This window comes from Seriola lalandi, unplaced genomic scaffold (assembly GCF_002814215.2).
Source record: "Seriola lalandi dorsalis isolate HSWRI2012SDOR001 ecotype SW California unplaced genomic scaffold, Sedor1 jcf7180002054850, whole genome shotgun sequence".
NCBI lineage: Eukaryota > Metazoa > Chordata > Actinopteri > Carangiformes > Carangidae > Seriola > Seriola lalandi.
The window spans coordinates 57962-74097 of NW_019525403.1; the positions used below are offsets into that span (position 1 = coordinate 57962).

The 16136-nt window shown below is 40.4% G+C and overlaps 1 protein-coding gene across 2 annotated transcripts in view; it reads right to left on the reverse strand.

Annotated features, from left to right (window-relative positions):
- The window catches only part of LOC111670295 (fibronectin type III domain-containing protein 4-like), a 43544-nt gene that overhangs the window by 17953 nt on the left and 9455 nt on the right, over nucleotides 1-16136 (reverse strand). The window contains exon 1 of one of the 2 annotated variants that reach the window (XM_023426942.2): nucleotides 2873-3605. The exons of the other annotated variant lie outside the window; for it this stretch is intronic. Coding sequence (XP_023282710.1) covers nucleotides 2873-2951 — 79 coding nt within the window. The 5' untranslated portion in view covers nucleotides 2952-3605. Of the gene's footprint in view, nucleotides 1-2872; nucleotides 3606-16136 lie in introns of those variants that run through there. 2 annotated transcript variants of the gene reach the window in all.

The window sequence follows — 16136 nt, forward strand, 5'->3', positions numbered from 1 at the left end:
CAGGCCTGTTCAGTAATCCCTGCATGAGTCTGATTATAAAAAGGTATGTTTATACAAATTCTTGTGTAGCCTGCAGTGAGTCAACTGAAAGATGCTAACCATATTTTTTGAACTGGACCCAAACGTCAGCAATTAGTGGAAACTTTAATTTGCTCCTGGCCGGACAAGTTGAGTCATGTCCCACAAGAACACATTAGACTGAGTCTGCTGAATCTTTGAGCAGAAAAATGGCAGTGATGCTGCAAAACTGAAACAACCCAGGTAGAGGAGGGACCCGGGAGTCACTTAAGGTTGCCAGAGAAAATCTGAGCGAGCAGAGAGAATAAATAAGGACAATCAACAATGAGCAGAGAGCAGTGATGTGAGGCCAGGCAGGGCAGAGAGAGAGAGAGAGAGAGAGAGCCTTCCCTGCATGAATAAGGAAACACTTTGCCCTGCTCCCTTTCAATAAAGACCTCCTGTGGCCGCGGCTACTGCATTTTTATGATCCCCTACATGCTGCAAATGTTCAGCTTTCTTCTTTGAGCTGCTTTCCAAAAATCACTGTTGAATTTTCAGGCTGAAAACTGTGAACAGCTTTTCGTCTCATTCCAAGGGCGAGATGCAACATAGAAAAACACGGTCTGAGTCCAACCGGATCCAGCTACTGTCTGAGAAAACTTTGTCTCCTTGAGCGTCTCAATTCAAGGTCCAATGGCACACGCCAGATGTGCAGGACAGAAAGTTGTTGTAGTCCATATAAAGTAGCAGGGAGTTACATTTTAAATGTCACCATGAACCACAAAACTACAAATCCAGTCAAGGGCCTTCTCCCTCGTTTCCACCGTCCAATAAAGACATAAAATTCAAAAATTCTAAAGATTTGTTGATGTTTAAGTTGCCTTTTTTCTGAGCACTTCTAGTTCCTGACCTTGCAAAGGTTTCTCATATACGCTACACTTCACTGACAACTGGGCAAACTCCATCTAATGTGGCACAATCATAAAGCTCCGTAACAGTTACTAAACGGAGCTTGTGGTGAGATTGTTTTGTCTGTCCTCCAGGTGCACACAATACATTATCCGGGGTTTCTGTGGTAATCAGAGCTGACCTCGAGTTCTTGCTGGAAAAAGACAATTCCCAAGTTAATGAATCATAAAACAAATAGTTGTATATGTAGAATAGCATGTGGAGGTGGCAAAGAGCAGCAGGATACAGCGGGACTTATGAGCTCCTGTAAAGATCACATATTTATGTCATGAGCAGAAAAGGTGAAGGCCGTGTGGGGATATATAAAGACACACTTCATTGACCAAATCAATACGGAGCATCGTAAAGGCAGATTGGCCGCCTCTTGGTATCCAGCCAAGGAGAAGCACATTGATCTGGTTCCGTTTGCCAAAGGCTGCTTTACGTAAAAACCTTGTGTAAAGGTAAAGAGAGCAGGAATCTGACCAGTGGGTCAGATGATTTACGTGCATGTGCGTTCCCACTACAGCTAATTAAACAGGCCAGAGAGTGAGCAGGAGATTGCTTTGAGATTCCAATCCCCTGATAAACATTATATTAAGGTTTTGGCAGTTTTACGACAGCTGTTTGTCCAGGTGAAATATAAGGTGTAAATAGTGCGACAGCAAATCTCCACTCACCTCAAATCAAACAGACAAAACAATATGTGCTGCTGTCACGTATTTAATGCCCTGGATAGACACACCTGCCCTATGTTGTAGATGATGATCTTTAGTACCATCTTAAATCAGTATGGTATCCATTCATTAATACTTTGAAGGTTTTTTTAGCCACTTAACATGCAGTTTTTCCCTTTTGTTCCACTTTTAGCTCCAAGTTTGTTAAAATAATCTTATTGTACACCATCTAACAGAATCTTATATTCTGCATCATCTTATTCTCTTCTTTGAACTCCATGTTTTTATGGCTTTCATGGCTGTGTCTTTAATCTTTTGATACTGATTTCCCCAGAAGTGAGCCTGACATATTTATACATTTTTAGAAACCTTTGGATCTACACTAGAATTTAAAATGAAGTCCAGAGGGTTTGAACAATGTGTGGCTGCACAGCAGGGGTTATTGTGGACCACCAGCAGGTTAAAGGGATTTAACTGACTCAAAACGACACAAATATAATAAAGAGAGATGCACTGAAAACTGGAAAATAAAGATACTATTGTCCCTTTTTTGTCCAAAATAAAAGACATTCTAATTTTCACCTATTCATGCCATGTATTGAGAGAGATATCCAAAAATCTTGGTAAAATATAAATACGTCCATCGAAACAGAATGAGCAGCTTGGACCGGAAAACATAAAATTAGGATAAACCTACTTTTTAAATATTCGTTCTGATTTTAAGGAGGTTATTTCTCAAAATACTGGTAAAAACAAGAAAAAATCCTGCTTGAAGAAAAAGGGGAAGCACCTTAAAGTGATGGCTCACCTCAGAAACACCTGAATGATCAGCTGATTTAGCATTACATGCCATTTGTTGTTGTGTTATTTCTGTGAAAATTACTTTGAAATGGTCATTGCATTTTCATCAATCAGCTTATGTTTGCTCTGCTGTTCTTTTTACGAATTTGATGAAATAAATATTGTATTTTTCTAATGTAGTTTTGCACGTGTGCTAGTGTTTACTTGAATTTGCTTTTAGAAAGACAGGTTTCTGTATTTGGTGCCAATAACGCACCTCTGACTGAGCTTGAATAAACAGACACAATATGTTCAAACACAAATATTCTGGTTGAAAATCTAAATTATTTGCATCTATTTATCATTCTGGCATCACTGTTTATGAACCTAACTTTACTGTAAGATTATGAGATCAATATTAAACGTGAGAGAGGCAAAGCCACTAACTCAGAAATGGAGAGACTCACTTGCTCCGACCATTGTTTGCCAGCAGGCCAGAAGCGGCAGCAGCAGCAGCCCGAGGTCCAGGTGAGGAGACGCGGTCATAACCTCCTCTGTCTCTGCGCACACACCTCTGGCTCTTCAGCACCTCCTGCTCTTCTTTTATCCCTCCTTCAACCCTCCTGCGATTTACTGGAGGTTTCCCCACAGGGTCACCGCTGTTTCCTCATCACCCTTCATCTTCATCTTCTTGTAAGGCAGGGGGCGATTTTTAGAATCTGCACAGCTTTTATTTCCAACTTGCACAAAGTAGGTCAGTAGGTATGCAGCTGCGAATTCAAATGAGCCTCTGCTGGGTGAAAATGAACGGACATTTCTTAAACCCCCCCCCCCCCCCACCTCTCCGCCCGGGTCTCAAACGCGCAGCGCTGCCTTCACAATCCCGCAGCCCGGAGAAGCTAACAGGTAGTTCGCCCCTCTCTGCCACCTGTCCTCCGCTCAGTTTGCGTCAAATGTCAGCCGGAGACGGTGTTTCAGCACCGCGGACAGCGCTCAGCCAGGTCCGCTGTCATTCCAGCGAAGAGGAGGGAAGGAACGGCGTTTTTATGAGATTTAAATAAATAAAAAAATATAAAGAAAAGAAAGCGAGGTTAAATCTGATTGAGACGCGGGAGTGCAGAGGTGGTCCGTCACATCCACAAGGCGGCAGGATGGTCTAATTTGACAGATTATGGGAAGCCCGCAGGATCAGAAAATGTCTCTGTCTGCAGGAGCTTCGGTGGTAACTCCTCCAGCCAACCAAACACACACACACACACACACACACACACACACACACACACACACACACACACACACACACACACACAGGACATCTGCACGCTGCTTCCTTCAGCGCCAACACTGACGTTACAAATCCTGTCACTACACAGAGGATGGAGGATGAAGATGTTGGGGAGGGGTTCTCATCACTGATTTACCTGCATGTTATCAGTGACCAACACTCTGAAGAGGCATCTGTTGATTATGTCATCATCTCACTGGTTATTAAACCATTTACCAATCATTTATCCATCAGTTATTGCCAATGTAAGTAACTTCTGGGTTGCCAGATTCTGAAAAATCCTCCTCCCAGACACTTTTCTTGCCTTCCTAGCTCTTTAATTCATTAGAGACCTCTGTGTTTGACCACTTATCATCTGGAGAAGAGCTGCAGGACATCTGGACCAAAGTCCATTTAAAACTGCTTGTTAGCATTCACCACTGCACTTACTTGAGTGAATATTGAATATGTAGCTACTTCACAACTTTGGAAATAATTAAATTCATCAGAGCAAGTGAGATGTCTAACAAAACAACCTTTGTCATATGGTCTGTCTTTAAAAAAACAGGCACCAACACACTTCCCTTCATATCGACTGAAATGAAACTTCAATTCTCTAATTGAAACAACACAGGAATTACTTTCGTAATATTATCTAAACATTAATTATAAGAGAAGTTATCTCAGGGCACCTCTCATAAAGAGCAGGTCTAGACTGTATACTCTTTACAATATTATTCGGAGACCCAACAGTCCCATCATGACGAAGCACTTGGCGACAGCGGCTAGAAGAAACTCCTTTTAACAGGAGGAAACCATGAGCAGAATCTGTTTCATGGTGGGGGACTGGTTGGGTTGAGAGATGGAGGGGGAGGAGAGGGGGAGAAAGAGAGTGTGTTGGGGGGATTAAGGCGTTTAATTAGTCTCAAATCCATGCACTAAAACCAGGCGCGTGCATACAAGTGCACAAATACAGCCCTGCGAGCAGAAAGAAACGTGTGAGTGAGTAGACAGGAAGTACTTTCATTTAAGTTATTAGCCAAGCTCGCAGTGTCGCTCAATATGTCAATACTCAGTACAGTATGTCAGTCTGTTGGCTCTGGTCCAAACTGAAATGAATTAATTACTTCTACTACAGCTTGAACTGGAAGTTTTGAAGACTTAAAACATTCAGTCCAAAATACTTTAGAGCTAAAACAAAGTGTTTCACCAAAAACAGAAAAAATGTGCATAGAATTTCATAAAAATAGATATGTATATTTTTTGTCAGAGCTATGTTTTTACATCTGCCCAGCCTGTTATTCACATGTGAGCTCCAGGTCGGGAACAGCTACCTATAGGAGACATAAACAACACAAACAAGTACAAGAGAACTCTATTTACACCACTATAATACAACTATAAATTATATTATTGTATAACATTAATGAAGTATTACAAGACCTCAAACTGTAATTGGAGAGAAAGCAGTGGCTGTTTACTTGTAAAATTAAAATCTGAGGTTAGGCTCATATAGATTTTTCAATATAAAGCAAACCAGAGCAAATTATTTTCTGCTCATAATAATAACTTTAACAAAATCAGTTGTGGCAACCGTGCAGCTACAGAGCTGAGGGCAGAACACATTGACCTTGGCTTGTAGAGTTAATAAACAAAAGACACAGTTCCCGACCTTCTGCAAAGCCTTTTCTATGGTGTAACCTGGCATTTGTCCCAGATACTATAAGGTGTCTATATAAAACACCTGTGGGGCAGTTTTCACCCATCATTAATACTGAGATAAAGCTTTTCCTTTTACTCTCTAATTTATTTATTTTTTTACATCTTTGGTATTAAATATGGATTCAAGATCAATTTTTCATATTGATTTTACAGGTAGTGAATGCGATGCTAACTTATTTCACCATATATTACCACCAGGAATTTATGCTAAATGAGCACAGATGGATGCTGCAGCTTTGGAACAGCTTGTGATTTAAACGTCACAGCAGAGAGCAGAGGAGCAGATTCATTTTTTTATTTATTTCTTTTTTATTTGTTTTGTTCTCCATAATTTTACTTGAGTTGGCTCGCCACCACCACCATCATCTGTTTTAATTGTTTGCAGCTGTGAGGAGCTACGTGCACCGCCTGGCCGCAGACCGCATGAAAAAACTTTTTTACAGACTCTATTCTACACGCTTAAAACCTGCATGGAGTTAGTTTGTAGTATGGAACTACATTATTATTATTATCTGAGAAGTTTTCATCTTTCATTGTCTGACAATATCGAATTAAAGTTGATATTAAAGGTTTTTTGTGGATGTGGACATTAAACAGAGGACTGGCCTGTACCGATGTTATTATTAAAATATTCTATTAGTACCCCAGCAGTCAAGAAGTTTTACAGCTTTGTTTGAGAATCTATGGGTTCACAGATCTATGAAATAAATTATCCAGACGTGGAACCGGTGTTTCTCTTGTTGACAGCTGAGATGGTCCAGACATCTGCTCAGGATGCCTCCAGGACGCCTCCCTGTGGCGGTTATTTTGAGCAACTGGGAGACGACAACAGCAAAGGAAGATCAAGAACATGCTGGAGGGTTTAGATACCCCATCTGGTCCTGGCCACGCCTCAGGATCCCCCCCCCTCGCAAAAGCTGAATCATCGACTGGAGAGACGATGTTTCTACTCTACAGAAGGAAGGGAGCGGCATCTAAAAGGAGCAGATTAAAGTTTTCAGGCTGCAGATACTTAAGCTGTAAGGCCTTCATTTAAACACCTGTAGCAGGCGTTAGCTGGGTTTGTTTTCTCTGCTCAATGGAGGGACAATAATGTGTGTAACGACCTTTAACATCTACTGACTTGCTACAAGCAGAAAGGTTTTCCAGACTCGATGCTGCATGATGAATTCTCAGTCCTACTGTAACATCACAGGTTATTACAAGTCTAGCTGCTTTGTTGTTTCATTTCCACTTTACTTCACGCTTGACGGGCCGTGCTCTCTCTCTCTCTCTCTCTCTCTCTCTGCTCCCAGGAGGACGAGCCGGCCAAAATCAACAAAGTCTTACTTCCTTGTTTATTGCAGTATATGCAAATGTGTTTCGAGGGTGTAAAGACAAAAAGCCCTTAAGTCATGTTGCAGAGTGAACGGATTAAGGATGTGTTCATTTTCATTAACACACAATGTCGAATAAATGCCTGATGGGAACTTTTGGATTTCAATATTTGAGTCTGAACAAATTTTTCTGGGTTTTATTTTCAGTCTGGATCAAAAATAAAGCTCTAGACAATAATGAGGACTTAATTATCAACTAACTAACTAACTAAAGTGATTTTGGTTACTAAATACAAATGATCTGATAACGAATGCGCTGACAATTAATTCTCGCACTGATTTCGGTGATCTTTAATTGTTACACCACATCTCCACATCCTACTGAAGACATCAAGTTGCTGAAGATGACCCCTGGTTACGCTATCAACATTTCAGTTACAGACTCTGTCCACCAAGGGGAGCTGGCTGCCTGCACAACGTGATTTGTCCTGTGGCGACACCAAGATTAAGAGTCAACCAACTTCAGCAATTCCTTCCTCCAGCAGGACACACACGTCCAGTACAGGCAGTGAAATGAGGCTGGTTTTATAAAGGCTGAACCACATCGCTGTGTACAAATACAGTCTCATCTGTCGGCAAAAACAGGCTGTAAATCATTAAAGCTTAGATTTAAATGGACTGACTAACCATCCAGGGACTGTGCTACCTCCGGAGTATTAACTGCAAGCAGCTGGTAACAAATTATTTCACAACCAAATCATTTCAATAACAAGGCAACAATGGGATGTTCGAAAAACACACACAATCTAAATGAAAGAACTGACACAATGGCAGCAATTCATGTCGTCTCAGTGGTGCCCAACTTGGAGGTTGGGGCCCCTCCAAGATAAATCTCAGGGGTCGTGATTAACAAGACATAAAAGAAGAAGACAAAACATTACTGCAACACAAAAGTCTGCTCATTTTGTCTGGATTTTCTCAAATCTTTGCTTTTTTTCCCCCCTCGTGAAATAACAGATTTAAAATGAAGCAAACTCTCTAAGCTAAAAGATAAAAAAAAATGTTCTTATATCGCCTGAACACGACTAACTTGACCATTTAGAGAAGTAGCTTCATTTTCAAGCACCTAAAACCAACTGCTATAAGTTTCTGAGGGCTGATACAGTTTTAATATCTTTAGATTTGAACCTCTTTATGCACAAACTCAACATGTGTGCTGAGTATTTATTGTTATATTCTTCTTCAGGAGATGTGAGAAAAACTAATCCACCATTTAATTTGACATCAGTGTATAACTTGATCACAATGACAGTGATGCTGATGTTTAGCAGGTTTGGGAATGCCTATGGGAATGTCATGAGTTTGATTCCAGATGTTTTACTATAAGAGTTAGTTTATTTTAATATTGAAACCATACAAAACCACAAATGTCACTCTCATGTTGACGCTCGTCAGGATTCCTCCTCTGGGAACACAAAGGTTTCATATGAGATTTCCTGACAATCCATGCAATAGCAGAGCCATAGATAAAAAACTCAAACTGCCAACTCAACATATTATCATCATATTATCAGTTATGAATGTTCATATGTGTTCCTTAAATACCGGCGAGTAAAGCACAAACTTTACGGCCCATCCTGAAACAGTGTTTTCAAAAAAACAAATGTATTAAAGTGAAATATGTCTCTGTTGAAGAAGCACAGGGCTGAGGGGTTCATTCCAACTTTTCACAGCTGAGTGGTTTATGCTAACACAATCCCCCACAGATGTGAATGCAAATTAAAGCACATAATGAAAATGATGGCCAGAATTACAAATCACAAAGGCTCCCTGCTGCTGTTTGACACTTTATTTCTCAGTGTTTTAATGAATCACTGTCCTGATGTGATTTTGCTTTTTATTTCCCTCCCATCCATTTAAATTAGGTTCCTTGTTCTGATTTTTACACGTTTATATAGCGAGCACAGATCAGAACCCGCCCACATGCAAACTGCTGGATCTTTACTTGAGGGGAAAGAGAAATGCTTGAAATTACAAGGCCTCATTTATTTATTTTTTATTCTTTGCTAATGATGGGAGCCAGCCATGCATGAGCTAAGTGAGCAGCTCCACATATGGTGCTGCAGCCATGAGGAATGTCAGTTTTAGTAAGCAGCAAATCCTGTGTGCGCCCACATCCATCCTGCAGGACAGACCATGCTTTAACGAAAAGACTCTGATCTACTAAAAGATCAGATGCTGTGCAGAAGTTTTTACGCCGGCAGATAGATACACGTCAGGATTTTGTCTCAGCTTTTTATTAATGCGTGGAACCAGCCCATTATAGTTTCATAGAGAGATGAATCAGAGACTCCTGATTCACAGAAACGTCTGGTTCAGTTTTCTCTCCACTGTTTCCTCTGTGTTTTCAGTGACTTAAGACATGTTTTACTTAATCTGGCTCTATTGATTTATTTTGTGATTTAGCTGGTTGGTATCTAAGATCTTATTCTTTCATTTGACAGTCATGTTATACATGTTATTTCTTGGATTTAGAGCATCTTGTAGACCCATAAATAAATCTGATAAACTCAAGGTCCTCCAGAATAATCCCTCCAGCCTTTGCCCTTTAGCAAATGTGCATTTATCTACCCTTTACTGCAAACTGACAAATCACAGTTTGGGCTTATTCTGGGTCCAATTCACCAACACAAAGCAAGACATCACCGTCCTGCCTGCCCTGTTTAACTGACCAATGTTCACAAACAAAACTAACGCAAGCCCACAAGAATGACGCTGGATTGTGCAGAGTTTTTCCTCTGGTGGCCACAATTATACCTGCAGGTCACACCATGCTTAGTAAACAAATTCTACATTTATTATCTCTCACCAAAACACGTTCTGTTGTCTAGAAACCTAAGAAACTGTCGAATGTATTTCCTTCATCATAAAACATTTAGCGACGAATGCAGACTTGTTTTTCTTTGGCACATCATTGCCAGCAACTGTCAATCAGTGGAATAGCGAGAACTGTGCATCATGTCATGCACATGCACGCATTCATATGCGTCCTTGTGCACGTGGACGAGATGCAAACAAAGCTGGACCTCACTACTATAAGCATTGCATTGCTCCATAGCACCACATTCATTGATGGATTACTGAACAGGCCAACTAGGCACAAGCCCAGGGGCCCAAGATGTCAGCTGGGCCAGAGCCACTGTTTGAATTTACCGTTAACAGTTATTGTGGAGGACACAAAATGACCAAAGACACACAAAACAACTACAAAAAGTTGCTGTATCAGTTCACTATTTTTCCACCATTAACGTTTGTGGGTCAAAAAAATATGGAAGCCTGAAGACTTTCTTTGCCATATGTTCCTGATGAACAACTTTAACTGCTATGAATTCAACACTATACAGTGACACACACTGTATCTGTGGAGACACCTGATCCTACAACACAAGGGCGAAGATGCCAAGTCTCCACGTTTCAGCACCACTCCACTCCACTTCAGCTTGAGTAAACTAAACGACTTCATTCAAGTGACATGACATTATCTCCATCTTGCCCGGCACTAAACCGCACTGTACATGTTGTCCGTCTGAAACTCCACACTCCCTTATGTCAGAATATTCCCAATCTGGTTCAAATCTGTGTTTAATGCCTCAATCCAGGATTTGGTCGTATAGATTTTGATCAGAGATCCTTAAATCTGCCTGAACATGTTGCTACATTCCCATTTCAGCATCCACAGGAGTTTCACATAATATTCTGCACATTGCACCTCATCTTTAAACCCAGAATCTACCATTTAAACCAACATGTCCTCCCGTTTAGGATACTTCCCTCACCTTCTCATGCTGTTTGTGCACATTGGGTCCTCACAAGTATAGAGCAAGATCACACAGACCCTTTGCATACAGTATACAGACACTCAAACACACCCTCATGCAAACAGTGACACTTCCAGTATATTCAGGGCATCAAGGCTTCAGTCCTACTGACACCCAGGGGAACTTGTGTCCTTTGTCAAAGCAACTGGTTCTGCCACACTGGCAGCTTCAGCTAGGAGGCAGCCAGAGAGTGTGTGTGTGTGTGTGTGTGTGTGTGTGTGTGTGTGTGTGTGTGTGTACTAGAGACAGGGTACGAAAGAGAGAGAGAGGAGAGAGGGAGAGAGACATCACTGTATATATGTGTTCTGTGTGATCACATCCAAATGTAAAACCACTTACAGTCATACTTGCACCGTTTGATTGACAGCTGAGCTCTAGCAACAGCTACGAGTCCTTAGCAACAAGGATGGAGACAAGATGCATCAGCACTTAATCAGTCATCTTGAAACAGGCGGATTTTCCCAGCAGGGACTGAAGCCAAAACAATGATTGCTTCGCGTTGGAAACCTCCACATTGCTCTATAAAAAACCTGATGTGTTCACACTTTTCTTGACAGGATTCATTTGAAGCTGATACCAGCTTTTTATTAACTAGCAGTTTTATTATATTTTTATCTCTTACATCATCTTTGATATTTCAGTTGGAGGATGTGAGTCAAAACTAGGGCAATTATTGTCTTTTTTCTCATCTCTTGTTTTTGCTTGTCAATTCTCATTTCTTTCATTAGTCTTTTTGACGGAATGAAGTTTGTCCCTCGGGTTCACCTTCTATATTCTAAGACAGAACGGCTCCAGTACAGCAGCAGCCACGAGAAACTGAAACCTTCGTGATTCATATCTGGAAAACTCGCCAGTGCGCTCTACGTTTTAGTTTTAGTTGTAATCTCTGCTGTCTAAAAACTGCAGTCCTCTCCATCCGGCTGTTACTACACACACACTTCTGAGCCACCACCCATCGACTAAAGCCTCCTCTTTATTTACCCTGCAAATGTTTAGGGCTTATGGGAAACGGTGTTCATTAAAAGCAGATAAAACACAGAAATACTGAATAATCAATGATATTGGAGCCTTTTTTTTCCTAATCTAAACATGTGGACTGAGCCACTCAAGGCTGGATTTTAAACATCAGTGGCATTTCGTACGAGGTTTTCTTGCTTGTGGAACAGAAGCCGCTTGCTCCAGTTCATAATTATTATCATAACACCCATTCCAAAAAGAAAAAAGAAAAAGAAAAATTATAAAAATAATTAAATAGTGGAATTGAGATGCGAACAGTAGCCTCTCATATCACATCACACAGTTTGTATTTCTCTTCAGATCTGTATTTATAATTAGGGTTAGTTCCTATTTATGGTCACGGGTAGCTCAGTTGCTTTCAAGAACCCCCATTAAATAATTCCTAATTCCTTAATTAATAATAATTAACTGTTTCAAAAGGAGATTCAAAACATTCTCTGCTTCCAGCTTTACTTACTGCACCACATTTTTCTTGTTCAACTTCCTAATAACTAGTCCACCCAAACCTTTATTAACATTTATTTCTTCGTGATTTACCGTTTGTCTACTGTGTGATTTTACTTTCACAAATCCACTCTGGCTCTTTCAGTTGACTCTGCTGCTACTTGCGGCCCCTGAGGTCCTCTCTCTCTCGTGTGTGCGTGTGCGTGTGCGTGTGCGTGTGCGTGTGTGTGTGTTACGGGCCCTCTAACTTTGCTAGCGTCAAAAATTGTCCTTCTGAGGTTCAGTGATGTTCCTCCATGTGTGTGCGAGTGCGTCTCATCTCCAGCCTCTGGCACGGTCAGGTCCGATTTCTATCACTACGCTCTTTGGACGGCCAAGGAAACGGTTTGCTCTGCCTCTGCAATGCACCAGTCATCTGTTTCTTCTTCCACTCAGGTATCTTCTCATTAACTCTTCTACACGTCCATCTGTGCGTCCACTCATCCATCATGGTACCCCAGTGCTGTAAATCATCTCCATCCCAGATGTGCACTGCCTGCCCTGCAGTTACCGTACCTATAATCCCCCGGCTCATATCACTACAGTTCAGCACATGGTCGCCCAGCTCATCATCCTCATCTGATTTCACAGCTGTATGTGCGCCACATCTTAACATGTCAGATCTCATCGGACGCTTTGAGTCTAAATCCCATCGGGATTGTTCCAGGGGAGCCCACGTGTCGATGCATTGTGTTGATTAAAATAGATTTCAGTCACAGAGCGTTTGTTATGACCAGTGTCCTGTCCTGTATTACCAACAAGGTAATCCTCAGATTGAAGCACACACCCCAAAAAGGCTGTGCCATTATCAACACCTCTGTGTGTTTACATATAGGGACAATACACACTGCAAGTGGAAGCAACAATAGAAATCAATAGATACGAAGGCGTTATCAGAGATGAACAAGTCAAGATTTGAACGGAAACTGCAGCATCAGCATCCTGATTTGTAGAAAAGGAAATATGAACAGTCAGAGCTCAGGTGTATAGTTTTTTAAAAACAGCTAGGCTACCTCATGTTATCATTTAAAGCTGCCAATGTGTAAGGTTGCAACTTTTCAAATGCATGCACCCTGATGTTGGATATTTGGCTTGTACAGACAACATATTTAGATGAGGAAAGACTAGGGTACACAAAAGGGTGAGGATTTAGCAAGTGATCAAATGTTGAAGATAAAACATAAGGATCATCTTTCTTTGCTTGGCAAGTTCCATCCAACAACTGTAGACTGCATGAATGTGGTTGAGTCAGGCTGTTCCTGCATTTTTTTCACGGGGTTTTTGGTTTTGTCTAAAGAGGACACTCATTTAAATAAAGTGATCAACAAGTCAAGGCAATACTTTACAAGAGTTTGAGGTAATATCTCAGCTTTTAAAAATGTTCTTTCACAACTTTTATTGGACCCTGAATAGTTTTTTTTTCGAGATCTCCACAGGAAATCAAGGTTAATATTTCATTTACCCCTTCAGAAGACAGCTTGTTGGATTAATCTGGGAAAAACAGCATCCCTCTATGACTAAGTGTTGTCGTCTCATCAATGTGTAATATGTTGTCCCCTGTGTGAGACAAGCTAAACTTAACTGCAAACCAAACTTGCATATTGTATCTGGCATCTACATGGTACAGTATCTTGTTTTTTGTTACCATAACAAAGCCGGAACACAGTGTTTGAGCCCAGGGGAGTCAGACACAGTCAAAGTTCCTCACCAAACAGAAGTGTATTCATCATTGGTTTTTGCCAGGAGGCAGTGTGTACCCATTACTGGCTGCATTGACCACACCACTGGAGAGGGTCAGGCAATATTTTCCATTAGGAGCATGGAGTTGCTTTGTGTGGAGCAGCTTTAGAGTTATGGACATAGGCTTTTTAGAGCATGCTGGACACTTACGGGAGGTTTATTGTTCCCAAGACATAAGAGTGCTCCAGTTATGGCTATAGGGGATAAACTCTCAACATAAAAGAGGATGGTTAGACATTTTAAAACGGAAAAGGGTTCAAAAGGGCCTCTGCGTTTCTCTTTGGATTAGGGTTATTTATGTTTAAGTACAGCTTCTTGTCTGTGTGTCTATTACCTTTTACATTCTGCTTTTACACTAATTTCCCCCCTTCATACTGCACAATACTTAGAATCTCTGAATCCTCTTTTATGCAGAGCCATATGGCTTTTTTTTCATTTTATCGTGTTTTGAAAAGTCTTTGTAGCATCATAACTCTCAGTTTAAGAAAAGCAAAGGTCATGCACTTTAAAGTAATGTTCTTTAACGATTTAGGCCAGGAAATGGGAGATTATGGTGAGTTCATGGTTTATTTGTGATAATTCGATATTTAGAATACCATAAGGCCTCTATAACTTTTGAGCCAGGCTTGGTTTTTTTGTCGGTCAGTTGACCAGCTTGATCCAGAATGAAATATCTGGACAACTATTGGAGGGAGCGCTATGAAATACTGTACAGACATTCATGATTCCCATAGGATGAATCCTAATGACTTTGGTTATCCACTCTACTGCCTTCATGATGATTTCTGTTCTCCATGGGGCGAATTATAATAACCTGGTATGAACTAATTCCTTTCCTTGTATAACCTGGCCCTTAGTTATGTTAAGACATTCAAATTTCCCTTATAGCTGTAATGTGTTGAACCGCTTCAGGTTTCTCTGAGACAATTTCCTTTTTGGTTGCTGTTGCGTTTGTTATGAGTTGCTAAAAGCAAATCAAAATGAGAGGGCCGATGTAGAATAGCAGCTGCCAAATAAATACCATCATTTTATGGATTTAAGCAGCCAGGCTGCAGGAACAAATTCACTGAAGATAAGATATTAAACTTTCTGACATTTTCATTAAAAGGCAAACTTGTACGTTGTTTTATCTTGTCTGTTACCTGTTTTGTTTGTCTGTTCTTTCCAATCATTTGTGTCATCCCTTGTCTGTTGAATTTTGTGCCCAAAGTGTTTTAATCTCAGAGGAGACACTGTGGTAAAGGACAGTAAACCAGGCTATGGCTATTTTCTTTATGGAAAACCACCATTCATCTCATATAAGTAACTGTACTGCTGAAAATATGTTAATACTCATGAACTCTTCACAGGATGAATGGGATAGAAATCAAGGTAAAAATTAGATTATTTACTGCTGCCGTTAAAGAATGAAATGTAAAAACCCTATTTGCTTTTTTAAAATTATATTGGGGGATGTATTTTCATGCTGAATGTCAATATAAAATAGTAAAAACAAAAAACATATTGTTATACAGCAGGCAGGGTAAAATGCTTCTCTGTTTTATGTATTACAATTCTTGGCACCCTGTGGTCCAAGTCAAGTGCATTTAAACAGCCCTGAATCACAGTTACAGCCTCAGCCTTCACAATTTAACAAGGAAAGAAAGGTAAAAAAAAACAAATAGATATAGTGAAATAAAAACAGGGTTATCCCACATTCAGGTTTTCTATGGAGGCCAAGACGGGGATAAATACTGAGCACAGAACAAACACAATAGGACTAGAGAGTTAAACATTTGGATCAAATAATCAATACAGAAATGACACCAAATGACATCAGCACTCGATTATAATTAACAGCTGCAACCATAACCAACATTTTAGGTTTTGTTGGGATTCAGAAGCTGGAATTCACTAACACCTGTAACTTAAATTTGGGAAAAGATGCTTCAGGGATGAGGCCGTGGGAGTTATCGCTCACTTTATTAGAAATATAACACCGGATATCATCAGTGTACAAGTAAATTAATAGCAATAAATAGAGGCCCAGAGTAGTGCCTTGTGGTACACAAAAGTTTACATTACAATATTATGAGGTCAGTTATTGAATTTTCTAACATGGTTCCTCATAAACAGGACTTAACCATTGTTGTAAATTGTTTTTTTGGACTTAACTTCCACTAAGCTGGCTGGCTTTGGTCCAGTTATCTGACAGTCAATAGTTACATGCTGTTGGTTATTCATGGAAAAGCAGCATTGATTGCAAAGGAAAGTGTGGCAGAAATAGCTCAAAGCCAATATGACCACTCTCCCACTTTGCCTCACTCTCTCT